At 48.3% G+C, this 27,688-nt stretch overlaps 1 protein-coding gene across 1 annotated transcript; it reads right to left on the reverse strand.

Annotated features, from left to right (window-relative positions):
* Positions 1–110: 110 nt before the first annotated feature.
* PTPN23 (protein tyrosine phosphatase non-receptor type 23) lies at positions 111–20,165 on the reverse strand. The gene is made up of 25 exons (XM_080934720.1): positions 20,031–20,165; positions 12,113–12,187; positions 8,461–8,588; positions 8,153–8,229; positions 7,499–7,548; positions 7,244–7,375; positions 6,832–6,912; positions 6,625–6,756; positions 6,492–6,539; positions 6,086–6,142; positions 5,944–6,002; positions 5,711–5,790; positions 5,487–5,601; positions 5,328–5,393; positions 4,883–5,028; positions 4,319–4,636; positions 4,088–4,242; positions 3,859–4,010; positions 3,588–3,767; positions 1,698–3,504; positions 1,418–1,602; positions 1,224–1,328; positions 1,003–1,141; positions 798–911; positions 111–717 (listed from the first exon to the last, which is right to left on the reverse strand). Exons 1-25 carry the CDS (start codon positions 20,112–20,114, stop codon positions 238–240), a joined length of 4,965 nt encoding a protein of 1,654 aa, XP_080790846.1. The 5' UTR covers positions 20,115–20,165; the 3' UTR covers positions 111–237.
* Between the last annotated feature and the right edge of the window lie 7,523 nt (positions 20,166–27,688).

Here is a 27,688-nt window from a genome sequence, read left to right on the forward strand (position 1 = left end):
GGATACGAACAGCAAAGCATGAGGGAGGGGTCTTTGGCACTCCTGAGGCAACAATAGGTGAACTCGGACACTTGCCACAGAATAAGTTTATTCTTTCAGTGGCCCAGGGCTGGAAAAATGTCAGGTTGCACAAGGGAGCCGAGCCTGATCTGAGGCCCGCAGTGCATCTCCATATGGCAGAGCTGAAGGCAACAGGGATGGGAAGTGTAGTGTAAGGACCAGATAGGCAAAGCCGTTTCAGGTCTTGTTAAGTGTCCAGAGTGGATCCAGGAGGCTGAGGGGGTCATCTGTAGGTTGGGCAGCCCTTAGACCCTGTCCGTTGTGGGCCTGCAGAAAGTTCTGCTTGCTCATCCGCTGCTTACCCCGTAAAGAGCTGTCCAGTGAAAATGCTTCTGGAGTCAGAGAGGCCAATAGCTCTAGGGATGACGAGGGAGGCCCTAAGCTGGGGGCTTCAGGCACTGACGGCGGCTCCTCTGGCTGGGGGTCTTCAGGCAGAGGCGAAGAGGGGGGGGGAGGCGAGGAAGATGGGGCAGGGGTAGGCTCTGGAAGGCTAGCTGGTGGAAGACCCGGGGATTCAACAAGGCCTGGAAGGCTGGCAGCTGGGGAATCCAAGCCACCTAGGGGCCGGATGCTGAGTTTGGCAATAGTAGCCTGAATGGAGCTGATGGGTACGTCTCCACCAAGGACCAAATCCTGGGAGTCCTGAGGAAGGTGGTTCTGAGAAGGGAGAGTTAGTAAGAAGGGTTTCACCAGGCTGTGACCATCCATCCCAGCAGCCCTCAAGGAACTGCCCTCACCTTCTGGCTGATGCTCATGCTGGCCACAGGTTTGCCAGGAGGCGGCACACCATGGCGCTGTAGGACCTGCTCCACATGTCTTACCAACGCCTCATGGCAGAACTTGAGGTGGAGCTAGAGATACACATTTGGTCTAGTCAGCTGGGCAGGGGCCATCTTCACCAAAGGCAAGCAAGACCCAGCTCAACCCGATCCACCCACTCACTTTCTCCTGCAGCATGTGTTTTCTCTGCTGCCGCATCCGCCTCACCAGCTGAGGCAGCTCAGGAATCCCATTCCCAGCCTCTACCTCCTGTACTGCTGCATACAGCAATGCAAAGGCTCCTGTGCGGCCTACCCCGGAGCTGTGACAAGAAAGAAGTGTAAGGCCAGGCTAAGAGCCCACAGGATACAGAGGCCTCACTCGGGTAGCTGCCGGCTCCCTACCTGCAGTGTACGACAACAGGTGTGTGCAGGGGTCGCTGATGCAAATAATGCGCATGCACCTCCTGGATGAAGCGCAGCAGATTGCCAGGGCTGTCTGGCAAGCCTCTGTAGGGAAAGGCAAGTATGAACCAGTTCACCCCTAAGCACCCCGAGGACTTTGCCCTTGTCCCCACCACCCAGAACACTGAACGCACAACTCAGGCCAAGTTGGGAAGTGAAGGTGCACGAGAGAGCGCTTGAGGCTCTGATCACGGAACTGCAGACTCAGCACTCGCTCCACATGGGTGTCAGTAGCACGAATACTGCTCAGTGCCACACTCAGGGCTCCATGCACCATGGGCTGGCCCCTCTCGGTGGGGAAGTAGCGCGCCACCTTTTGCTGAAGGGTAGACAAGACAATTAAGGCTAGCTTTCCTGAGCTCCCTGTCTCCTCAACTCCATGATTCCCTCCTGGATGCCCATCTAGGCTCTTACCTTCTCCATCTCAGCCTCAGACACCAGCATGACAATGACAGACACTTTCTGTTCATGCACCATGAGCCAGAAATCTGCAGCTGTGCCAGGCAGTGGAGCCTGGGTGGCCACTAAGGGTGGACAGTATGGTGAGAGCCCCTCCACACAGCTAGCATTGATGTAGTCATCTTTGCCTGAGCGCAACACCACACGGTTACTGTCATACGGCATAACATCCTGGTGCCGGTTCTTCAGGGAGTAGCAGCGGGCAATAGCAATGGATCGACCTCGGGCATCATGTTCCTGTGCCTCTTGCAATTCTCTCCAGATGGTATCCAGTGCTCCTGCATCCCCCAGCTGGCCTCGAAAGGTCTCCAGCTCTTGCTGCAACTGCTGCAGCCTCTCAGGATGTTCATAGGGGTCCTGCTCAATTAGCCGAAGGGCCTGTGGCCGACGGCCCTCAGCTGCATCTACCTTGGTAGGCTGCAGTAAGGGCTGCCCGCCCCCAGGAGGCTGAGTACCTCCATGCTGGCTCTCAGGACTAGAAGACAGCAGGTCTGCAGCTGCAGCCCCTCGGCGCAAACATGGTGGTGGCTCTGCTGTTGGGGGTCTTGAAGGTACTGGGCCAGGCCCTGGTGATGGGGCAGGTGAAGGCACCAAGTGGGGACTAGGGTTGGGCTGACTGGCTGATGGGAGGCCTCGAATAGAGACAGGAGTTGCCTGAGGACCCAGGGGACTAGGGGAAGGGGCAGGGCCATATGCTAGGGTGGGGTGAGGATGAGGAGGTCCGGGGCTGGGGAAGGGCAGGGCCCCCGAGTGTGGGGGAAGAGCATCTTGAGATGGGCCTGGATAGAGCTGGGTGTGTAGGGTGGGTGGTGGCTGTCCCAAGACAGCAGACTGAGGAGTAAAAGGGTAGGGTGGTGGTGGTGGTGGTGGGAGAATTCCTGGAGTCTGAGATGGGAAGATATGTGGATGCTGGAATGGAAGGGGTTGTTGTGTGGGTTGTGGCCTAAATGCTGGCCGTTGGGGTTGGGGTTGGGGTTGAGGCTGTGGTGGGGGCTGAGGCTGGGGCTGGGGCCCAATTCTGGGGGCTGAAAAGCCTGCGGGGATCCCAGGAGGAAAGTGATGCTGTGGCAAAGGGCCTGTGAGGTGCTGCTTGGTCCCTATAGAATAAGTATAGGGTGTGGGCAGAGGCTGCGGTTGGGGAACAGACTGGGGTACAGGCTGAGGCACTGGAAAGCAGGGCTGTGGAAGGGCTGGGGTAGGGTTTGGCCGAGGTGCCATGTGGCTAGAGATAGGGGCCTGGACACTATCTACTGTGGTGGTAGCTGGCCGAACTGCCATGGCTAAGTCAGGTCCTGAGAACTGAGGTGGTGGAGCAGAGGGAAGACATACAACTGGTTGGGGTGAAACTACCCCTGCAAAGGGACTGCTTACAATTCCATGCTGGGGAGACGATCTGGGTACAAGGCCCAACTCCGATGTATAAGCAGGGGCTGGGTAGAGGACCGTTCCAGGTGCCATTGGTACTGCAGCCCTAGGCTGCATCAGTTGAGTGGGGCCTGAGTAAGTTCCAGGGGGTAAGGGTCCTGAGAGATAGTGGGTTGCTGGGCCTGTGGAATTAGGGAAGGGACCAGGAGAAAAGTGGAGAGGGGCAGTAGTTCCTAGGAATGGGTCAGGCAGCCGTGGGCCAACCATCATGTCAGGGGGCAAGCTGCGCAGCTCCTCAGGGGCGTCTCCAGCCTCTATTGCCTCACCCTCCTCACGGCGGGACAGCAATGGCTTTGGAGCTGTGGGCCGAGGTGGTGGTGCCTTCTTCTTCAGCTCTCTAAGGGACAGGTACAGGACGTAAGGCCAACCTCCATGAGGCAGGCTCGACTGGGCTCGATCTACACTGAAGCCCACACCTACCGGTCCAGGAGCTGCTGGCGAGCGGCTTCTTGAGCACGACAGGTGGATTGTGCCCGTTCCAGCAGGGTGGCTACCTTGCTTTCCAGGTCTGCATAAAAGTCCTTGCCTTCCTGGGACTTCTTCATCAGGTCCTCATAGGCTTCATAGGATGCTATCAGGGTCTGTAGTGTGGAGTTCCACCTTGGTGGGCAAAACAAAAAGCCAGACTGAGGCAAGCTATAGGGACAGAGCTCTGGATGGAGCTGGGGTAAGAACAAAGGCAGGTACTGACTTTTGATCCAGTTCACTAAGCACCCGCCGCACAGCTGCATACTGCACGTTGGCCTCGGTCAGTGCACGGAGGACATTGTCCTGAGCAGCCAGGTTCTGCTCCAGGTACACCTTCAGCTGGTCATACTTCTTCAGCTGTTCCTCAAACAGTTTCTAAGGGAAGATAGAGACACCATCACCTAAGGAGAAGCCCAGAAACAGAGCCCTTTCTCACTGTTCATCTAACCCACCTTCATCTCTGAGTGGTCAGTGGTGACCAGGGAGGCAGTGATGTCATCCTTCTGGATTAACTCTCGGAGCTGCTGTTCCAGGGACACACGCTGGTCTCGCATCTCCTGCACCTTGGCTAGGATGCGTTTTAGGTTTTGCAGTACGGCCTTGTCCTCTAAGAGCAGCAGCAGTCAGTGAGATCACAGAAACTCTAGCTCCAAGCCTTTCCCAAAGCAATGGGCAGGGCTTACCTGGGGTGAGCGCTGGTGTGGGTAGGGCAGCCCGCACCTGGTCCAGTGGTCCACTGAGTAGGCGCAAGTTACCAACATGCAGATTCATAGCACGATGCAGCTCACTGTTGGTGAAGGAAGCCTTTTCATGCACTTCCATGTACTTGGCCCATTCTCGCCTCACCTCTGTGAGCTCAGCCTTGGCAACAGAGGGGCCAGGGCCAGCCCCAGCCTGGCCCAGGGTCTCCTGCAATTTCTGCTCTTGCAGCTCATCTTCCTCCAGTAGATCCCTGATGTCCTTCAGGGAGGCCTCCACATCCGTGAACACCCCGGACAGCACTGAGGTGTATTGAGGGTAGACACTGAGGTAGGCAGACCAGGCACCACTCTGCCTTCTGCCCCCAAGACACAGAATTGCCCACTTAGATCAGAGCTTGTTTCCCAGCACGCGAGTGATCCACAGGAGGATTCGGGTGGCCCATGCCTGGGCCAGGGCTTCACCAGCATCCTCAGGGCAAGGGGTGGGGGAGATGGCAGATGGTTTGCATGCTACCCCTGCATCTGTCTGCTGTGTGCTTTGCTCACCCTGCATAGACTGGACAAGGTTCTTGACAGTGTCAGGTCGGACACTGAGTGCCGCACACTTCTCCATGAGCTGGGGTGGGATATGGTTGTAGGCATCCAAGTTGTCCACTGTCTCGGGGTCAAGCTGCATGGAGTCCATGAACTGACTAGGGAAGGAGAGGGGATGACAGCAGGATCAGACGAATGCTGGGCTGACCCAACTCTTCCCACATAAGGAGCCTGCTAGGTTGATCCCCTCCACCGACACTAGACTGAAGACTTACTCAACAGAGAGAAAACTGTGACCTTTACCTTATCTAATATCACATGGCCTAGTAGGCTATGCCCAGGCACCGGTAGAATTGGTGTCTCCACAGCACATTAACACCTACAGTCTAGATCTAGACTCAGGGAGGCAGGAAACCTGGTGTGTACCCACTTCCCACCACTTTTGTCCCACACTTACTCCAGGACCTCATTCTTATCTTCAATCTTGGCCATCATTTCCCGAAGCAGCTTGGCCTTCTCCTCACTATGGAACAAACAGAGCAGTTGCTAGAGACCTGTATTCTTGAGAGACCCTAAGACCCTCTGTGCCAAGGAAAGGCCACTCCCTGCTACACACCTGTACAGGGATGAGGCTTCATGGGCAGCCATGGGTACCAACTTGGCAAAGATATCAGGACCTGTAACAGCTGGGTCTGTGGGGTTTACTGGCAAGGGCTTCACCAAGGGGGCTCCTAAGAGCAGGGAGCATCACAGAGATCAGATCCGTATGAACTCAAGGCAGCCTCCTCCCTATTCCATCTTCTGCCAACCCACTCCTCAGCCTCCCCTCAGCTGTCAGACCTTTCACAGGCTGAAGGGTATCCAGTGCTGGCACAGCCTCATGGTAGATAAAGTCATTGTCCTTCTTGGCAGAATTATATCTGGGAGTCAGGAATGGGGAGGGGGGACACATTACCAAGGACTCACAAACTAGATTCCCATGTAGACCATTGCTGTGTGTCACTGTTCGCTTCCTCCCAAGAATGCAAGGGTATTAAATAAAGAACCTAGCCAGCCTGGGCCCTCACACTCACTTTCCCCCAATGACATCCATAGCAAAGCGAAGTGCATCTTGCACAGTGTCGGGCTGACCCTGTGGAGTAGAGAGATAAGAGATCTATCAGGTCAGCTAGCTCTGCCTTCATGAAGGGCAGCCACACATGTGTTCAGCTTTACCTTGGCCAACTTGATGGCTTCATTAAGCTTGTCCAGGGCACTCTGGAAGTAGGCCACCTGTGCAGGGCAAAACCTGGTCTGTCCTCCTCTGCTTGGACCCTAATGTTCCATGTCCCCATTTCGTCCTACCTGATGATTGCATCACTGACCATAAGACCAGCAACTCAGGTGGCAGATGCCAGCCAAGCTAACAGTTGCTTATACCTCCAAAGAGCCATCCTCCCTGTGGAGAGCCCACCATGCCTCTCTGACCCCTAGGAACGAGGGCTGCAAGGTGGTGACAGCCTGGCACATGGTGTGGGGAGGAAGACCAGGGGACAAGGGAGGGGCAGAGAGCTCCAGTATGATATAAAGTCAGAATCATAAAAGCTCAGAACAGTGCCCCACCCACCCACAGTCCACTCACCCGTTCCCCAAATTTTTGTTGCTCCTCAGCCTGCTTCCCCATGTGTAGCTAGAAAAAGGGGAACAGGCATCATGACTTGTCTCCTAAGCTACAGACCTCTGGCTCACTCCACACCCACAACCCCTCACCCTACATGAGCCACAGCTGCAAAGTAGTAGATCTTCATTTGGACAAGTTTCTTCCAGTCTTTCTGGATACGGCCCAGCAGGGAAGCAGTATCAGGGTTTTCCAAGGCCCGGCATGCCTCCTTATAGTAATCTACCACCTAGGAGTTGGAATGAGTCCAGTCACCAAGGATCAGGGGTAAAGCAAAATTGCCCATCCTCAGCCCTCTTCCTACCTGTGCACTGATGCGGGCCACTAAAAAGCTCTTCCGGTTGTCCAACATGGACTTCTCCAACAGGCACTCCTGAGCCTGGCCCTGGAGCAACAAGTGCAGGTCACCTCAAGGTCTTTTCTTTCCTGGGAGCCAAGGGCCAGAACAAAACATCCCCTCTCCTCGAGTCTCCCCAACGCCAGAATTAACACCCTGTTCCTGATCTTCCTGAAACTCAACACCAAGGCCTCCTTCCTGCCTGTCCCTTACCACCTGCACATGGCTGGCCCAGGATCTAGATGGAATGCCTCCTCCCTAGTCATTTCTTTTAAAGTTCAACCTAAAGTTAGGGATGGTGTTTCATGATTTTGAAAATGACCCTATCTCAAAACAGAAACAAAAGTAATTCAGCTCCCCCGGGGCACCTCCTGCTCACCAGCATGAGGTTGACATTGAGAGTGAGGATCTGGCGACTCATGTCCACACTGAAGGCCTGTGGGAAGTGTTCACGCAGGTAGGCAAAGGCGCCTGCTGCACACTGGAAGTGGGTACAGGAGACTTTCATGCCCTGGGAGGGAAGAGGTGAGAGACAGTCACTTCTGTAAGGCAGAAGCATCCAAATCCTGGCAGCGGAGGGTCCTCAGAGCCCTCCATAGCACATCCACATGCCCACACTGTCCCCAATCCTCACCTCCTCAGACACCCGCTTGTCCATAGCCCCCAGCATGGAGTGCAGTGCACCTAGAGAGGCAGGGACATTCTGTTAGGAGAGCCTGGGCTGTTTCCCAGGCTGTCCACTCCTGTGTTGAGGCTGAAGCTGAGGGGCACTGCTGTCATCCAGTCAGAGAAACAGGTCTGGGACCTAGGCAGTCAGTGCAAGGATCCCCAAGGAAGAACCATCACAAACCTAGCCAAATCCTTTCTCCTGTTGTTATGCACCTGGCTTTGGGTAAAAGAGGGAGGAGCCCCCATTCTTTCCCTCATTCAACAGCACAACTGACTTGAAGGGCAGTCTAAGGTCAGCTTTGGTCTCCCTCCCTGAAGCAATCTGAGGCCATTAATTGGGGAGTGGAGGTGATGCTATCCAGGCAAAGAGAGGCCCTGACTCCCTGTTGGAGTACAACTTTTGTGGTAGTCAGCCCAGCAAAGTAGTCATTTAAATAGTGACTTCCCAGGGCAGAAAACAGAAGTGCCTATGTAGCTGTGGTAGAGGTGGGGGAGGGGTTAGAACCCAGCCATCTTCCTTTCATCCACTCATAGCCTTTTTGGCCATCTGACCTAATGAACTGAGACCCTGGCTGGTGGGGCTTGGAGGAGAGGGCCCATGGAAGACCAAGCAGCTCACCAAGGTTGTAGAGAATACAGGCCTGCTCGTACTTGATGTCTTCATGGGCCACAGCCTTGCCCGAGAAGATCTCAGTCCTGCAGACATGCCAGCCACCTCAGTCATACAGACGGTAGGAGCTGGCCTAGGCCCAAGTGTCACGAGAGGGGACTGACCACCCCAGTATGGGACAGAGGTCTATGGGAGATCACACTAACCCACTCCCCATCTTGTGCAGCAAGGAGAGGAGAGAGGGGAAAGGATCATGCCCATCTCCCAGACATCCCATATGTCTAAGCACCTTCCCAGCCCAGTCTACCAGCTCTCACCAGGTAACAGCTACAGCAGCCTCCTGGCCTGAGCCCATGGGCACCCGACTCTGTAGGTAGTGAAGCTGGCCAAGGTACTTTCGAAGGACACTGCAGCCCTCAAAATCCCGGGCAACACGAATAGCATTCTGGTAAGCAGGACGGGAAAAAAAGGCTCACCATTATTAGAATTCCAAAGAAAGTCCTCTATGTCCACAGTTACTGGACATACCATCCTGGCAGCCAAGGCTGGCAGACTGAGTCTGTCCCACATTTCTAGAAGATACTCTGCAATGTGCTTTCAATTTTTTACTATATTTAAGTTTTTACTTTAAAAAATATTATTTTATGTGTACAGGTGTTTTGCCTACATGTATGTGCACCGAATGCATGCCTGTTGTCTGTGGAGTCCAGAAGATGGAATTGGCTTCCCTGGACCATGTGGGTGTTGGGAATTGAAACTGAGTCCTCTAGCAGAGCAGCAAGTGCTCTCAAGAGCTGAGACATTACTTCAGCCTGATCCGCAGTTCTTCATATAACTGTATAGTTAGAGACATCCAGGACAGCGGGCCATGATGGTGCACAACTGTATTCTGGAAACAGGAGGCAGAGAAAGGAGGAGCAGTTGTTTAAGGCCATTCTTGGCTACAAAGCAAGTTTGAAATCAGCCCGAGTTACATTGAGACCCTGCATCAAAAAATGATGTGTGGGAGGGTAGGTATCCAAGACCAAAAGAAAAAAAGGAAAAAAAAAAAATCCTTGAATGTGCATACAAAAGCATTTCTCACAGTACTGTCAGATTAAAAACTGGATGCCACAAGACCTTCCATTAAAGAAGACTGTTTACATGAATTGTGTCAAAGCTACTCACACAAGGAGAAAGTCTACAGCTAAACTAAAGACAGAGGTTGCTATGGATATACTAAGATTTCGATGACAAGGTACTAGGCAAAAAATAAAAAAAAATTCTAAAAAGTAACAGATGAATATAGTGTGATCTTTTTTCTGTAAAAGCATAGGATATGCAAATAAATTCACAGACCAAAGAGGGAAAGCAATCAGATGACTTACACCTCAAAATGCCAACAGTGACTTTCTATTGATCGTAACTAAGGCGATTCCTGTGTGTCTGTATAGAGAACGGGGTCTCTCAGGAAACCTGGAGCTCCCAACTGACTAGACTGGCTACTTATCTCCACTCCCTGCCCTTTACCCCCTGCAAAGTGCTAAGGTTACAAATGTGCACAGCCACTCCTGGTATTTTATATGGATTTTGGGGATCCAAACCCAAGTTTTCATGCTTGCATGCTTGGCACTTTACCAGATGAGCTCCAGCTTATCTTCTTTTAAATATATATATACAAGCAACAGAAATCAATGCTGGCTGATTTTAAATGAAACCCAAGTATTGTGCATATAGAGATTTTTTTTTTTTTTTTTTACTGACCTTGGTGACATTTGCCCTTTAACCAAACACTCAGGATGCAGAAGCAGTCAGAGCTCTGTGAGTTCACAACTAGCCTGGTTTACTGAGTGAGTTCCAGGCTTACTAGGGCTACACAGTGAGACATTATCTTTAGAAGGGGTGGGGGAATGGGGTCACTATGTCTGGAGCTCACTAGTAGACCAGGCTGGCCTTGAATTTGAAGTCACAGTGATCTGCCTGCCTCTGCTTCAGTTTTATTTTTCAGTTATGTGTATTCCCATGTTGCTGTGTGTGGGTATGTGCATGTGTGTGCAGTTGCCCTCGAAGCCAAAAAGGGCATCAGTTCCCCCAGAGCTGGAATTACAGGCTGATATGGGTGCTGAGAGCCAAATCCAGGTCCTTTGGAAGCAGTGTGAACTCAAACCGCTGAATCATCTTTCCAGCTCCAATAAGTGTCCAAAATAAGAGCTTCCATGGACATCTGTAATTTCAGTACCCACAGCAGCCCAGGTTAGTTTACAGCTCATACCACTAAGGATGACCCTGACCTTTTTTTTGGTGGTTTGTTTTTGAAGATAGGGTTTTTCATAGCTTGGCTATCCTGGAACTCAGTGTAGACCAGACTGGCCTAGAATTGAGAGATCTGCCTGCCTCTGCCTCCCCAGTGCTAGGACTAAAGACATGTGCCACCACTGCCCAGCAGCTTTGTCTTTTAATGTGGGTTAGAGAAAGGGTACCACTGTGGCCTAGGCTCACACTCAGCAGTCCTGCCTCTGCCTCCTGAACCTGGACTCAGAAGTGTACACCATCACGCTTGACTCCAAGTGTTCCTTTCCCAGGTTTTCTTTGGTATATACAATTGACAACATCATCACTATGTATTCAGACCCACTATTTAGAAAATAAGGGTAGCTGGGATGGTGGGCTACACCTTTATCCTAGCACTCAGGAAGAAGCAACAAGACCTCTGTGAGTTCCATGGTCTACACAGCAATCTCCAGGACAGCCGGAACTACTGAGACCCATCTCAAACAACAACAACCATCGAAGAGGAAGAGTTACTTGAACACAGCCCTGTTGCTGGGACGCTCCGTGTGCGCATGTGCTTGGTGTCAAGCCTGGTGGTCTGAGTTCAGTCCCCAGAACAGACTCTGCAAGTTGTCCTGGGACTGCCACATAAATGTTTCCGCCTTGCAAACATGGCGCTCTTTCCCTCTTGAATATATATAAACACAGAATTTAACAGGGCGTCATGAGATCTCATTCATTCTAGTAACCAAGACTGCTACTAAGTGAATAATGACCAGGTAGAATCTAGTATGGAATCACTAAACAAAGCAAAAATTACATTCCAGGTGGGGTAAGATAGTGCAGGACACCATAATATTTAATTATTCTACTCAGAACTGCCAGCAACTTCCAGCTTCTAAATTCCTTATTTTAGAATTTTCCATTTAGAATTCTATAATACAAATGACTGAGAGTAAATAAAGTAAAGGTAATTAAAAAATTTTAAAATAAACCACAACAAAAAATCCTTAAGCCTACACATAAAGACATATACCTATAATCCCAGCACTTGGAAGGCAGAGGGCAAGAGGATCCAGTTCATGACTAGGTTGAACTACAAGTTCCAGGCCAGAAAAAAAAAAAAAAAAACCAAAAACAGAGAAAACCAGTCTCAAAGAACAATGGAGTGTGTGGATACCCAGATGGTAGAATGCTTGCCTGACAGGCATGAAGCCTTGGGCCTGACCCCCAGCACCACAGAACCAGGTGGTGCATGCCTGTCATCTTAGCACTGGAGATAAGGAACTGGGAGGGTCAAAACTTCAAGATCATCCTCAGCTGCATGCAGAGGTCTAGGCCTCTGTGGGTTACATGAGATTATGTCTCAAAAATAGACCAGTTAGACAGCTTAGCAGGTAGAAACACTTGCTGCCAAGCCTAAAGACATGAGTTCAATCCCCAGTACAGCAAAATAACTAAGATTTAAACATAAAGGAACAATGCCTATAGTCCTAGAACTTTTGGGACAGAAACAAGACCAGCCTGAGCTACATACACTGCGATCCTATGTAAAAGAAGGTAAAATAAATTCCTTTTTTTGGGGTGTTTTTATAGACAAACAAACAACCCTAAATCCAAATATGAACACAGTAGAAGGTAGAGTTGTGTTTTGTTTTGTTTCTTTAAAACCTCTTTAGCAAAACAAATTTGGCCATACATAAAAATACCTTCTCCTACCTGTCTGAGTGACTCCAGCTTCTTTAGCTCCTCATTGTAGGCTTCAGGGTTCTCTCCATAATTCTTCAGGACGAACTAGAGGGAGAAAAAACTGTAAGGAGAAGGACCTGCAGACCTGCTGAGTCTGAGGCAGCACAGATACTGGTTCTGGCAGCCTCCTCTTCCTCTGCGCAAACGCCTCAACAGGAACCTCAGTGCTATAGCCTTCTCCCTCGACACCAGGATTCTATCAGCTCAGGGAGCGAGCTGAGATAGGACCCTATGAAGATCCTCACTCAAGGATCCTCTCTTCTAGAGTCACAACTATAGCCCTAAACTCAAATTACAAACAGGCAAAAGGCACCAAACAAGAACAAGAAAGCAAGCCCTTTCCCAGCAGCCCCTCCTGGCAGGGAACGCACCAATGAAGAAAGTGCTCTACACTTCCCTCCACTCAAGAAAAGCCAGTGTGATGAGGAATGAACCAGCATGGAGTAGGGTGTCACCAAACCAGCAGGGCTGGAGAGAGGGTTCAGCAGTTCTGAGAACAGGCTCAATTCCCATACCCACAGGGCAGCTCACAACCATCTGTAATTTCTGTTCCAGGGGATCCAGTGCCCTCTGCGGGCCTTCCTTCACAATGTGGTGCACAGATACATATGCAGGCAAAATACTTGTACACATAAACTAGAAATAAAATAATAGTAAACAAACAGACAGCAGGGCTGGGGAGGTTCAGCGGGTAAAAGGCTCCCATGAAGGCCTGCATTTGATTCTGAGTGCCTCATAATGCAGCTATGGTGGTTCACTTGTGATCCTAGCACCCAGGGTGGAGAGAGATCTGTTTCTCCTCATACAGTGCTGGTGGGAATATAAATTAGGTCCTGGGGTCCTAGGTTTAACCTCTAGCAACTAACTACATGGTGGCCCACGAATGTCTGTTACTCCAATTCCAGAGGATCCAATGTCTTCTCATCTCAAAAGGCACCAGACATGTGGTGCACAGATATACATACAGACAAAACATTCCTAAACATGAAATAAAAAATAAAAAAATAAAAAAAATAAAAATAGGTACGGCAAGTTCATTTAGTGGGTGACATTAGGTCCTTGCCATAAAAGCCTAGTCAACCCAAGTTCAATCCCCAGAACACAAAGGTGTCAAGCAAGAGAGGATGGACACAAGCTGTCTGGCCCCAGGCAGGAACCTGGAGGCAGAACTGGAGCAAAGACCATGGAGGAATAATGCTTACTGATGATGCCCCTCACTTGCTCAGCTGTCTTTCTCATCCTTCCTTCCAACAAAATTGGATAATTGGGTTGTATCTAGGAGGCTTGGCCCGTACGCTTGTTGTGGATCTGGGCCTGATTTTCATTGCTTTTACATGTAAAAGGGGTTAATATCCCCTGCTACACCTGCCTCACAGATCTGTCATAGGGACTCCATCTAGTTCCTAAACAGAGAACAAAGATGCTCGCTCAATTCTGAGACACATTTCTTTCCGGTATGGTAAGACCTATACCAAAACTCAGAATAAGCTTTCAAATTATAAGATTCCATATCACAGCTGGCTGTGGTAGTGCACACCTTTAGTCCCAGCACTAGTGAGGCGGAGGCAGACGGACCACTATTCTAAACCGCAGATCACAGATGAGTGCACTGAAGGACATTCAACACTGAGGGGTGGGGAAGTCCACATTTAGAGGTTACACTTGGGAGCTGTTACTCTCTTCTAATAACAAATGACACAAAATAAGAATTCTGAACCATGCCGTTGCTTGCACGTTAAAGAGAAGGTCAGTGACTAAGGATGGGGGCAGTCGTACTCTGAGGCAAACTTCCTGACACCAGCAGTCCTCTACCTCAGTCTCTTCTGCTAGCATGCTCTTTCTGCATTAGTCTTAATTTGATATAATGCCTTCAGATTTAAAGGCAATAGGCAAATAAAGCATTAAAAGTTATAAAGACACAGTCTCACTGTTTTCTAGGCTGGGCTTTCTCCTAGGCCCACATGATTCTCACCCCAGCATCCCATGTGACTGAGACTACAGGTATGTGCCCAAACTGATTTGTGTCCAGTTCATCACATACACTTCTTCATTTTTAAACTTCCCTTCCATTTCCAGAGCTGAATCAAATCTAGATCATTCCGTAGGCTGTACTAAAAAATGCACACGAAATTGAGTTGTACATCCAATGTTGTTATTTTATACATGATCAGTTGCTGAATATCAAATGAAACTCTTTTTAGACAATAGAATGTTGCCAAGTAAAGCAGCGCCGTCATGTCATCGAGACCAGCACCCGCACCAACAGCTGGACACAGCGCCTCAACTTTGGAATCCCAGCACTGAGAGATGACAGAGGTCCCTGGGTTTGCTAGTCAGCCACCCTGCTTCACAAGCCCCAGGGACCAGTGAGGGACTGTCAAAAATTACGGTAGACAGCTCCTTATGAGCTATACTTGAGGTTGGCCTCTTGCAATCACATGTATACGTGTGGACACACAAACATGTACACATACACACACCAAAGAACTGACTACTTTCTAAGAAAAGAATCTGGTCTAAACCCCGAGTGAAATGTATACAGGCTTCTGATGTTTGAAATTAAGTCAGGAAAGACTATGAACCACCCAGGTTATCGTAATGGGACCATTCTGCATTATAACATAAGTAGAAAGACAGGTTCAGGCAGATCAACTGAGTCTTCTCATCATGGTAAGACATAAAACAGATCCACCCCACAGATAACTGACTATAGTTCATGTCCTCCACTGTTGGGCATGGGAGCAGTGAGGCTTCAGTTCTTCTCATTTATCTGTCCTGTGAGAATTCTAGAAGAGACAAAATTTCTCAAAGCTGAAAAACCAGATGTGACCAAGATAAGCAGCAAGAAGCAAGGAGCAAGTCAACTGATAGGACAAAGGACCTGTCTATGCTAAGCAGAAGAAAGGATTCTGAGGAAGCATGGCTTAACTGCAGTTAAGGAGCATGAACAGGAGACAGTTTTCTAGGAGACTGGTGGGAAATGAGCATTTAGAGATCAGTTCAGCCAGAGTGAGAGGAGAAACCAGACAGAGGCATAGTGGGTGCCCAGAAGGATATCATTTGAAGGTAAGCTCAACAAAGGCAGAGATTTTCAAAACCCTTATACTCTCAGGTATATATAAGACACTCAATGAAAGAACAAGGGATGGCTACAACCATCTCAATCTAAGTGAGCCTGACTTCTGCTCAGGTGTAGCTGGTTATGGGTAGGTGTTTGGGAAAGAAATGACTTTCAATATTAACACATGTGGCCAAATCATGCACTGGCGAAGAACAAAGTGTCACCTTTAGATATTTTCAGTGAGTCAGTCCTCTGGGCCTCCAAAAGGGTAATATGGTACAGAGGACTGATGATGTCGCTCATTGATAAAGGATTTCCTTCATTTGAACCCCTGGGTTCAATCCCTAGAACTGAAAAGAAGGGAGACGGGAAACAGTCCAAAGCCAGTGCTTGTCCACTACGGGCTTATGTGAGCACTGCAGTTCAAAACTAGCTCACACTTCTCCTCATTCCTCTTTTATATAAAGGAAGGGAGGTCACACCATTGAGAATGACAACAATACTGACATTTAGTGAGGTTTATATGAGCAAAAGCAAAGACATACTGACTTGTGAACAGGCCATTCTTCCAAAGAGCTGTGTCAGAGGCCTGCAGCTTACACTGAAGCACAGAAAACAACTTACTTACAGTGTCACCAACCAGTCAGCAGTTACACCTCAACTAGTTAAATGTTTACCAAAGTTAATGTCACTGTGATAATCCTACACTGGGGCTGGAGATGGAAAGTATACAAGGCTCAGAGTTAACGCTCTAGCACCACCAAACAAAATCCTGTACTGTTTGGATCTTTTGGGTCCAATGCAAGTGCCCAACACAAATCTCCTCAAATGAGTGCTCCTGTACCTTGAAGATATTTCTACTTTTTTTAAAAGATGTATTCACTTACTTTTATGTCTATGAGTATTCTAGCTACATGTACCCCTGAATGCCAGAAGAGGGCATCAGTTCACACTACAGATGGTTGTGAGCCACCATGTGGTTGTTGGGGAATGAACCCAGGATCTCTGGAAGAGCAGACAGTGCTCTTAACTGCTGAGCCATCTCTCCAGGCCCTGATATTTTTACTCTTTAAATTGCTCAAACATTTATATTTCCTCTACAACACTATGGATGCCTTGTATGAAGTGGTGAGGGACTGAATTATAGGATACAATTCAGTGACAAAGCACTTGCCTAGCATGCCTAGCACACCCTGGGTTCAAACCCCAGCACCACTTCAAAAAGAAAAAAAAAAAAAAAAGACTGCCTATGTTGCCAGAGCTGAACCTGTAAACAGAGCGAGTTTTCACTCTCTCTCCCAAGTTTCCACCCAGTCAACAGTAGAGTTTTCTGCATCTAGGATAAGGATAGAGAACAACAATCAGACCAGAGGCAAACGGTAGATGAAGTCAGGGAAGAGTAAGTTCCAAGACTCTGGAGTGGCTTCTGCAGAATCTCCTCTAATGTTCAGGAAAATGTATGTACATGTGTGTTCCTTTTGAGATAGGGTCTTACTATATAGTTCTTGCTGTCCTGGAACTACGTAGACCAGGCTGCTCCTGAACTCACAGAGGTCCACCTGCCTCTACTTCCCAAGTGCTGGGATTGGATGTGTGTGTGTATGTGTGTGTGTGAGTGTGTGTGTGTGGCCAAGCCCAGTAGGAACTGTTTCTGGAGCAACACCTCTCATTGATAACAGGTGCTCTCAGGATCTTTCTTGACCAGAATAAGAAAGGATGCATTCAAACAAAAATCTAGGCCTGATATGGTGGCATTTGCTTATAATCCTAGCACTGGAGAAGAGGTTGAGGCGAGAGGATCAGGAGGAATTCAAGCTCAGCCTCTGCTACATAGCAAGTTTGAGGCCATAACTCCCTGTAACTCTGTAGGGCCCTATCTTAACCAATGTTCCCACACTCCAAAACCCAGGAGTTTTGGAACTGAGATTGCCTTGTTTTGAGACAGGGTCTTACTATGTAGCCCAGGAATTCCACCTTCCTACCTCTGTTTCCCAAATGTAGAAAGATAACCACTATATCTGACTAGGCTGAGATGATGATGATGATGATTAAAATGTATGTGGGTTTTGCAGGTGAATGCAGGTGCACCTGGAGGCCAGAAGAGGGAGTCTCATCTCCCTGACCCCAAAATTGGAGTTACCAGTAGTCTTGAACTAGCCCACCAATGTGAATCATAGGAACCAAACTCCAGACTTCTGCAAGAGCAGATGTTTTATTTTCTACTGGCCATCTGTCTAACCCCTGGGCAGAGATTTTTTTCATGTATTTAGGGTCAACATGATCTAAATCTAATTTAAATTCCCTCTAGACCAGTGGTTCTCAACCTGTGGTTAGTGACCCTTGGGAGATTTGAATGACTCTTTCACTGGAGCTGCCTGAGACCATCTGCACATCAGATATTCACTTTATGATTCATAACAGCAGCAAAATCAGTTACGAAGTTGCAACAAAACTAACTTTATGGCTGGGGGGTCACCATAACATGAGGAACTATATTAAGGGGGTGGCATTAGGAAGTCTGAGAACTGCTGCTCTAGACTGTCAGTCATTTGAGAAACATTTTCCTAGGTAGTAGGTATTAGGCTAAAGGAACATGGAAAGGTCCCTCTGGTATCCCAACTGAATATGGGGTTAAAACATAGCACATATAGGAGCAGAGGGTAATGGAACACACCTTTAATACCAACACTTAGGAGGCCAAGGCAGGCCCATTTGAGGCCTGCCTAGTCTACATAGTAAGTTCCAGGTTAGCCAAAGCTACATAGTAAGACCCTGTCTTGAAAAAAACAAACAAAACCCAGTATATATAGGGCCAGAGCAGCAGGGTCAGGGGTTGGGGGGAGGCACTTGCTGCCTGGTCTAACCACCTGAGTTTCATTCCCTGGACCTGCCTAGTTAAAGGAGAACACTAACTCCTGCAAGGGGTCCTCTGGCCTCCACACAAATGTACTGAACCCAGATATCCAAACACATACACAAACCAAGATTAAAAACAGGCCATAGAACTATTGTTAAAGAAAGGGTGAGGGGAAGGAAATTCAGAAAAGGAAAAGACTAATCCAGATTAAGGTAAGAGTTTTGGAACTCAGAGCTTCAACCAGACCTTGAAAGTTGAACAGAACCAATTCACAGAGATTAAAGAATCACCAATCTATGGGGCAGAAGTGAGAGCTCTTTTAGGTAAAACAGTGGTTCTCAACTTGTAGGCCTCAACCCCTTTGGGGGTGGCATATCAGATATTTACACTATGCTTCCTAATAGCAGAAAAATTAACAGTTATGAAGTAGCAGCCACTGAGGTAAAATGATTTCCACAATCAAAGGCACAACAAGAAAAGGCCTGTTAAGAAAATAATTATGAACAGAATGTGGAATACCTGTATCAGAAACACAGATCAAACATATAACAGGACTGAGACAAAGGATTAAAGAATCAGGCTATGTCAGAGAGAATCCTGAATGGGAAACTAAAAAGCCTGGCTCTACTCTGTAAGACTGCATAACCAGAGCTCAGGTACAATACCGAGTCTCAAACTCCCTCAGTTCCGGTACATTTTAGAAACATTCACCTCACTTTAATCTCATTAAACAGAAGATGAGTAAGAATCAACAAAATTCTGTAAATTTAGATCAACTGGCTTGCTATGCTGGTCTTACAGATGAGGAAGGAGTCTGGGCTGGGGGCGTGTATCTCTGTGGAAGAGCACTTGCCTAGCTTCTTGTGCCAGGCTCTGTCTAGGTCTGATATCCACCACTTGAACCACTGTCACATATACCCACCCAATACCTGAGTGCACCTCACCCCACCCTCAAGCATGCAACCAATTAGGGCCTGAACAGAGGAAGTAGTGATAGGAAAAGAATACGGGAGGCAAACCCATTGGAAACGACTTCCAAACCCATTTTCTTTCACCTCCTTCTTTTCCCTAAACACCATAGAGTGGTAAAGGATTCAAGACTGTCTACTCCAACAGCTACTGTACTAAATCCCCAAGACTCCTCACAGCTTCCCAGGTGCCCACTTCTGCTACGGCCCTCAGTGTTCTTTGGGGCTCTTTCTCAGGCAGTAGCTCTCTCGGAGGTTACCCAATTCCACATCACCACACCTGATCTCACCACAGAAACCCCTTGCCTCCATGAACTCTCCAAACGACTGCTCTACCCAGCACAATGACTCATAGGATGCCACCAACAGCCCTAGCATGATTCAAGCTCTCTTATCAACAAGAAACTGTGTCTTTTGGTCCAAAGGAACTTTGAAACAGAAATTTTATAAGGAGACCAATACAGAACTGGAGGGTCACACAGACCAATTGCGCGCGCGCGCGCGCACACACACACACACACACACACACACACACACACACACACACACACACTCAAATTACACACTCTAGGAGCCAGACATTGCTATGGGCGACCGGAGCTCCGGTCTTAAATACACATTCTTTCCTAGTGCGGACGTAAACTGGGAGCCCACCAAGGCTTGGGCCTAGCATGGTCTCTGCACAACCTGGACCGCCATAGCTCCCCGTGGGGGCTCCCTGGACGTGGAGGAACAGGGCAGAGCTAGGTCCAGGAGCGTCACAGCAAGGAAGCGCTGACCCTCGCTAGAAATGCAAGTGGTCCAGGACAGAAGTCGGGAAGAGGGTTCCCAGAAGGATGCAGTGCCAGTCGGAGATAAGGATGATGTGCCGGCACGGGAGGGGAGGGCCATCCTAAGGGAAAACGCCTGGCCCGACCTGTGACGGAACCCGGGGAGGGACAGGCGCACAGGGGGCGTCACGCGCGGGCAGACGACGGAGATGCGCAGCAAAGGTGTGCTCACCTTCTTCACCGCAGACTGGAAGTGAAAGTCACCGGCCTCCTTCAGGTCCAGCCAGATCATGGGCATCCGGGGCACGGCCTCCATTGCCGGTAACGCTAAGCGGCCCCTAAGGCCGCTCCCCTCCCAGGTCCAGCAGCTGCCTCAGCCGCGCGCGCAACCCCGCCCCTCCACGCCGGAAGCCACTCGTCACGCGGAGTGACGCACCCCCCATAGCCTGCTGGGAGGTGCAGTCCACCCCCCTTCCGGGTAGTCTATTGCACAGGCGCAGTCTTCTTCGCGCATGCTCAGTCTTCTCGCGCGAAGGGTCTTGGGTGGAGGGAAGAGCCAATCCACGGTGAAGGGGCTTCTGGGAATAATGATCTCCTCCACTAAGCTCCAGGCTTTGCTGGGATTTTCTGTTTTGCGTAACGCTGTTCTTCCTCCTGGGAGGGTCCTTCAGAAACTCACCCGTGAATTTGTAGTCCCAAATCTTGAGAGCGGTGAAGGACGGGGATAGGTGCTGCATTAGAGAATGGCGAGTGTGATGCTGGGGAGAGGAACGTGAAGACAGCCTTGAGCCTTACAAACTGTATAGCGGGATGGAATCCAGGCTAAAAGTGCCAAGGAGTTCATTCTGTTAGCGATGAGAGGGCAGGGACACTGCTGCACACCACCACCCTCTGCAGCCTGAGGAGTTCAACACCCGAGTTAACACCTAAGAAGGCTGCAACTCTGAAAGGAACTATACAGTGACGAGCGTTCGTCTCTGGACACACCCATAAAACAGAAATTTTAAAACTGTTTGTAATGCTAAATTTTAGACATAAATATTGGAGTCGTTCATGGAGGGTGGCCCTTCCTATAATCCCAACACCCTGAAGGCTGAGGGAAGAGACTTAGATCATTTTATTTTAAGGCTGGATTATTTATGAGTATGCTGTAGCTGTTTTCACACACATCAGAAGAGGGCATGTGTGAGTCGCGATGTGGTTGCTGTGAGTTGAACTCAGGACCTCTGAAAGAGCAGTCAGTTCTCTTAACCACTGAGCCATCTCTCCAGTTCCCTAACATACTCTTAATAAGAATGAAAAGGTTTGTTTTGGTTTTGCTGTCTCCATTTGGCATGAAGGTGAGCCTTTTTACTGAGTAAAGCAATGTTTTGTTACTTCTGTGCAAAGAGAACCTGGACCCTACCTGGGCCGGGGCTGTCTTTATCAATCCCGATTCTTTATTCTTGGGCTCTACATTGCTTCTAAATGCATCTGTCCTCACCTTCACACAAACTAGACCTGAAGTTTTGCCCTCCCTTCTAAACGTTCCTTCCAATTTTCATGTCAGTTAACAGCCTGGCAGCCAACCACCTATGCAGACAGAAACTTGGAAATCAACTTTGATCTCATTCCCTAACACTTAACCACCCCACTTACAATACTTTTGTTTTCAAAGTAGTGCTCAGATGTTGTTCAAAGTGAGTTATCTACCCACTTTAAAAACAAAACCAATCAAACACAAAACCCTTTACCCAAAGCTACAATCACCAGTCTCCTAGAAGACTGCAAAAAGCCACACACCACTTTTCCATTTCTTTATTTTTAAAATTTGTTTTAAGATCTGATGCCCTCTTCTGGTGTGTCTGAAGACAGCTGCAGTATACTTACAATAAATAAATAAATAATTTTTAAAGTATGTTAAGGTCTGGAGAGATGGGCTAGTCGTTAAGAACACTGGCTGCTCTTTCAGAGGACCTGGGTTTGATTTCCAGCACCTACTGACTCCGGTTCCAGATCTGAAGCCTTCTGGGTTCCAGGGCACTGCACATGTGTGGTTCACAGACACATTCAAGCAAAACACCTGTATGTATACAATAATTTTAAAAATGAAATTTAAAAAATATGTTAAGCTGGGGAGGTGATTCAGAAGGTAAGGTGTTGCCACACAAACTCAGGACCCTGAGTTCAATCCTGGGAATCCACCTCAAGACGGAGAATTGAAAACTGGCTCGACAAAGTTGTCCTCTGACTTCCACATGTGTACCTCGGCCTGTCTGCCCCTACCCCCACTCATTATGCACATACACCATAGAGCTAGTTTTCCAAAGTCCGAAGCTGGCTCATCATGTAGGTATTTATTCTGTGTCTCTGCTTCCTGGGTACTATGAGGTAAAATTTGCCATCAGGGTCCTCCCTACTATAAAGGGTTTGTAGAAACTCTTGAAGCTATAAGGCAAAATAAATCCTCCTTTTAACTTTCAGGTATTTTTGTCACAGTAATTAGGTTTGAGAACAAAAGGAGTTGTTTGTGGGGAGAGTTCCCTTAGGAATTATAATGCTCCGAGGATAGATGGCCGGGGTGGGGGGTACAATAGTGAGTGTGCCTAATAGCTGGAGCCTTCAAATGGTTAAAATTGTAAAGTTTACATTAGATATGCTTTCCTGCAGGACTAAGTGGGGAGAAATACATGATCTTCCTCTAGGCTATCCAAGGGTGGGTAGCACACTCTTATAATCCCAGTATGTGAGAAGTGAACATGTCAGACAGAAAGGCTACGTAATAAGTTCCAGGTCAGCTTTGACTGCGTTAGAACCTGCCTCTACACAAACATTGCAGATAACTTTTTCTGCAAAACTCAGGAACAACAGCCGAGTCCCAGTCGAGAGGAAGCCCTGAGAGCTTAAGTATTGCTGAGCAAAGAGAGGCAGCTTCTTAGATCCCAAAAATTAGGCCAGGAAGGAATCAATGTGGGCTGGAAAAGGGTGTGGGCGGGAAATAGCAAGTAGTCTTAATCCCTGTAAGACAGACCATAATAACAGGGGCATTCCAGTGGGTGGCACTGCAGAAAAAGCTCCAGGATTCAGAACAGCCAAGTAGCTCAGTTTCTGCATCTTGAGCATCCTATCCCTGCAGGCTGTCCTTCCCCGAACTTCACTTATTTGGCAGTGCCTGAGCTTGAACCCAGTGTGTTGTATGTGTCAGGCAAGCACTCTCACCACTGTGTTCCATCGCTAGCCTGCTCTCCTCTGTAGAATGGCAATCCCTGGCCCCAAATGGTGCTTCTCAAGTTAAACGACTACAAACGCAGGTGTGAGTTCTGGGGTAGATACACAGTTGCTATAACAGAGTGCCAGACAGCAGGAAATTAAAGCTAGGAGTGAGGTCCTAGCAAACCTGAAGCCCTTAGTTCAACACTCAGTTATAGTAATCGGTATGAAAGTATCAGACAGCAAGAGATCCTTCATAGATGTCAGATGCTGATGTCAGGGGTAGGATGGGCTGAGGAAGGTGAAGGGGCAGAAGGGATGCCCTGGTGCAGAGGATGTCCTGTCTCATTCTTCTCCTCTCCCACTTACCCATTTCCCCAGCAAAGCAGGAAGTTAGAGGTTGCATTACCCCCAGTGGTACACAGGAAGAATCAGCTCCATCACCAGGGGGCAGCAAATACCACATTAAACCAGATCTGCTTGTTCTCTCCAGTAAGCTGCATGGCCCCTTAAAGACACTCCAAAAGCCTTCCCTGTTACCAATGTGGAAACTTGAGTCTGAGTTTGGGGAACTGACCACCCAGACTCCCCCAGCAAGTGAATGTAAGAATCCAGCCGATTTTACTTGACCACCCCCCCCCAGGGTCCCACAAAATGTTTTAGGTGCTGTTGAACAAAACAGGTGAACTTTCCTGCCCTCAAGAAAGACAGCATTTTTTAAAAGGGGAGAGGGGGGAGAAATGGCACAAGGCAGAGACTCACCATTTGGAAGACTGCGGTTTGGGGCCAGCCTGGGCTACTTAGGAGAACCCTGTCTCAACAGAAGCAAGAGAGGAAGGAGAGAAAGAAGTTGAAAAAATTAGAAAAGGAAGAGAAAGAAGTCGAGAAAAAGAAAGAGAAACAGAGAGTGAGAGAATATACAATGTGGATAGAAACTTACATGGACAGAAAAGATGATGTGAAAGATGTCCCACCTCATCCAGGGAAATGCAAACCAAACTACACTGAACTGCCACTTTCAGATTGGTGGCTCTGATCCAGTTAATAACTTATTGCAGTCCTTGTCAGGAATGAGTTACTTTCAGAGCACAGCTAAATTAAACTTTTTGTTTGTTTTCAAGACAAAGTCTCCATGTAGCCCTAGCTGACCCGGAACTTGCTCTGTAGACCAAGCTGGCTTCAAACGCACAGAAATCCACCTGACTCTGCCTCTTGAGAGCTGTAATAAAAAGCCTGTGCCACCACCATACAGATCAAATTGACATTCTTGCTCCTATGGACCAGAATTCCCTTCCTACTTGTCTGTGATCTCTGGAAAGAGTCCAAACCACCCCAAACAGGAAGCTTTGAGCTTTCTTCCTGATTTTGGCTCAAAATCCTGAATCACTTCTTTATGGGGCAGGGAAACAGGTAAAGAAGAGGAAAGGGGGTGGGGCAGGGTGGGGTGGGGTGAGGACAAAGTTATAACACTACTGTCCTGACTTTTCTGGTCTCAGACTTGGCAAAGCAGAGGCAGGAGCAGGGGCAGGAACCCACCTTTTATTGCTTCCCCGCCAGACATCATCCAGGTTCTTGAAGCTTGGGAGAAAGACTTCTTCCTTACACCTCAAAAGAGGGTGGACTTGCCCCAGCAGGGTGCAAAGGTGCTGCTCCTCTCTGCCCCTCTTCAAGACAGTCCTGGGCCTTTGAAAAACTAAAGGATGAATGTTGGGCACTTTTTCCTGGAAAAGATTCCAACACAGGAGATTTTTAAGTACCTTTGAGGAGGCCCTATCCAGGGGAACCAGAACATGATCCTGGCACCGAGGGTTACTTGGCAAGCAGACGGCTGGAAGGCCATAGTATTGCCTGACCTTGACTACAGGCTTCCAATCTGGTACAAAAAAAAAAGCCCAGCAGATTCCAAAATGTGTCGGGTTGGCCTTCCTTTTCATTTTATTTTTCTCTTCTTTTTAGTTTATATTTTGAATGACATTTTCTTTATCTGTGGTGTGTGTGTGTGTGTGTGTGTGTGTGTGTGTGTGTGTATGTGTGTGTGTTGGGGAGAGGTTCTGCATGTATCATAGCCTGGGGGTGGAGGTCAGAGGAACTTGAGGAAGGAACTCTCTCCTTCACTATATGAGTCCTAGGAATGGAACTCAAGCAGCAGCCTCAGCAAGCGTCTTTTTTTGTTCCTCAGTTTGAGAGAATCTCACCTAGCCTAGGCCAGTCTCAACTTGGTATGTAGAAAAGGAAGTCCTTTTAACTCTGACTCTCTTGCCTGCCTCTACTTCCTAGGAGCTGAGATTGCAGGGACCTCGCTTAGCTTACCAGTGGAATTCCTAAGGCATAGTTTACTTGTTTATTTAATGGGAAGAGGGGCATGTGTGGAGGTCAGGGGACAACTTGTCAGACTCAGTTCTTTCCTTCCACTATGTGGGTCCTGGGGATCAAACCTGGGTTGTCAGGTTTGGCAGGAAGGGTCCTTACCATTTAATCATTCCACCAACCCAAAATCCTTTTTTTTTTTTTTTTTTTTTTTTTTGGACTGTTTCATTTGGGGATAAGGATAAGGAATACTTTTGTACTTATATCTCCACATGGTCAGAAAACATCAGGAGATGTATCCCTCTCATGCTTATAGCAGAGTTGCAAGTTTAAACCACTGATAGATAGGACCTCCAGATTCCAGCACCTTTGAGATTGTTTCCATTTCTACACTTACACACACACACACACACACACACACACACACACACACACACACACACACACCTACCTCTTTCTGGTGCCAGGCAGCAAACAGTAGCTCAGTCAAACATACTGGATTTTGCAGGAAGTGCCTACAGGTTGGATAGTACACCATCAGATGTGCCAAAACTACTGGGTCAGGGCTGAGGTTAGTTGGGAGACCTCTAAAAATTTACCCAGGAATGCCATTCTGCCTGTGGATATTGGCACAACTCATGCTCACACACTGGTTTAGAACATCAGGGAAGGGGAAAAGGCCTGTCAGGTATGTCTTCATGTGAGCACTGTGGCCATAGTCACTTTCTTCATCCAACTCACCTTGCTCAGACCACTTGGGCAAGGTTTCCTTCCGGAATCTATGTCCACCTCCTGACCACACATTACAGAAGTGGGAAGGGGAGGAAAAGGGCTTTCCCAAGGGCCCACAGGAGCTGAGAAGGGTCTTTCTTCACAGTCCATCAGTCCTTATGAAATCTTTTGGCTAGGCCTGATATATGCTATGTGGGAATTGATGGGCATACAGAATTTGGAGTGGGGGCGCCCACCTGAACCTGACCTTTTGGAGTTCATAGGTGGGCAGATTTCTTCTGAAGGCAGGAGTGCTTTTCCTGCAAGTGCCCATGATCACTGAGCCTCTCTCCAGCCCTATAGCCCTGCATGACCCAGAGAACCTGGGCCCTCTGCAAGAGCAGCAAAAGCTCTTAATCACTGAGACTCTCTTCTTTCTTACAGGCCTTATTTTGTCAATTTTGGGGACCACATGAGTGTCTCAAACTTACAGAAGCCATGGCTTAGAAAGCTGCAGACACCACTGAGTCTAAAGCCTTGACATTTTTCTTCAGTGCTGGGGATTGTAACCCCGCATCCACCAATGAGCTGCATCCCTGACCCCTAAAGCCTGGGTTTTACTGAATCCTTTACCCTCTAATGGCGATCTAATACTTTTTCATTAAAAATGTAAAAGATGGGGGCTGGAGACATGGCTCAGTGGTTAAGAGCACTGACTGCTCTTCCAGAGGTCCTGAGTTCAATTCCCAGCAACCACATGGTGGCTCATAACCATCTGTAATGAGATCTGATGCCCTCTTCTGGTGTGTCTGAAGACAGCTACAGTGTACTCACATAACTATAATAAATAAATCTTTTAAAAATGTAAAAGATGTATTTATGTGTATGCCTGAGTGTATACAGATGCCCTTAGAAGCCAGAAGAAGGTGTCAGATGCCTTGTGGCCTTCCGTGTGGGTTCTGGGGGTGAACCTGGGTCCTCAGCAGAACAGCAAATGCTCTTGAACACTGACCCATCTTTTTTACAGCCCCTTTACTAAACTTTATATACAATATATTTTACTTACATTTACCCTGCTCCCAAATCCTCCCAGGTCCTCCATACCTCTCTGCCCATTGGATGTTACGGTCTTTCTCTCTTTAAAAACAAAACAAAACCCAGGGCCTCTGGCTAGACCTGTAGCTGTGGATGTCCTTGATCTGCTGATCTCCCTGCCTCCATCTCCCAAGTGCTGGGATTGCAGGTGTCTGCCACCACTCCAACCCTGAAATATACAGCATTTAGTGTTAAAACAATTATGGACAATGCACATAACTCTATTTTAAAATGTGTAAGCTGAGTGCAGTGGAATTCTTTGACAGCCCAGCTGCTCAGGAGGTGGAAGCAGGAAAATTACCTGAGCCCAGAAATTAAAACCCTGCCTGGGCCACACAGCAAGATTCCATACCTTAAGAAAGAAGGAAAAAAGATAGAAAGGAAAGGAGGGAAAGAGGAGGGAGGGAGGGGGCAGGCAATTGTTTATAGATCTGTACTAAGCCTACTTTCCCCATTTTTGCGGGGAGCAGGGGTTAAGACAGGGTTTCTCTGTATAGCCCTGTCTGTCCTGGAACTCACTCTGTAGAAAAGGCTGGCTGCAAACTCACAGAGATCCTCCTGCCTCTTCCTCACCAGTGCTGGGATTAA

This window comes from Micromys minutus, assembly GCF_963924665.1.
Source record: "Micromys minutus genome assembly, chromosome: 21".
Lineage (NCBI taxonomy): Eukaryota > Metazoa > Chordata > Mammalia > Rodentia > Muridae > Micromys > Micromys minutus.

Bases quoted from the DNA above. Each gene is read 5' to 3' on its own strand.
- PTPN23 (XM_080934720.1), bottom strand. From the start codon at position 20,114: ATGGAGGCCGTGCCCCGGATGCCCATGATCTGGCTGGACCTGAAGGAG. The intron at 7,376-7,498 runs GTGAGGATTGGG...CTTCCCTCCCAG, and splicing joins ACAAGCGGGTGTCTGAGGAG to GGCATGAAAGTCTCCTGTAC. The intron at 4,243-4,318 runs GTAAGCCCTGCC...TGCTGCTCTTAG, and splicing joins CACACCAGCGCTCACCCCAG to AGGACAAGGCCGTACTGCAA.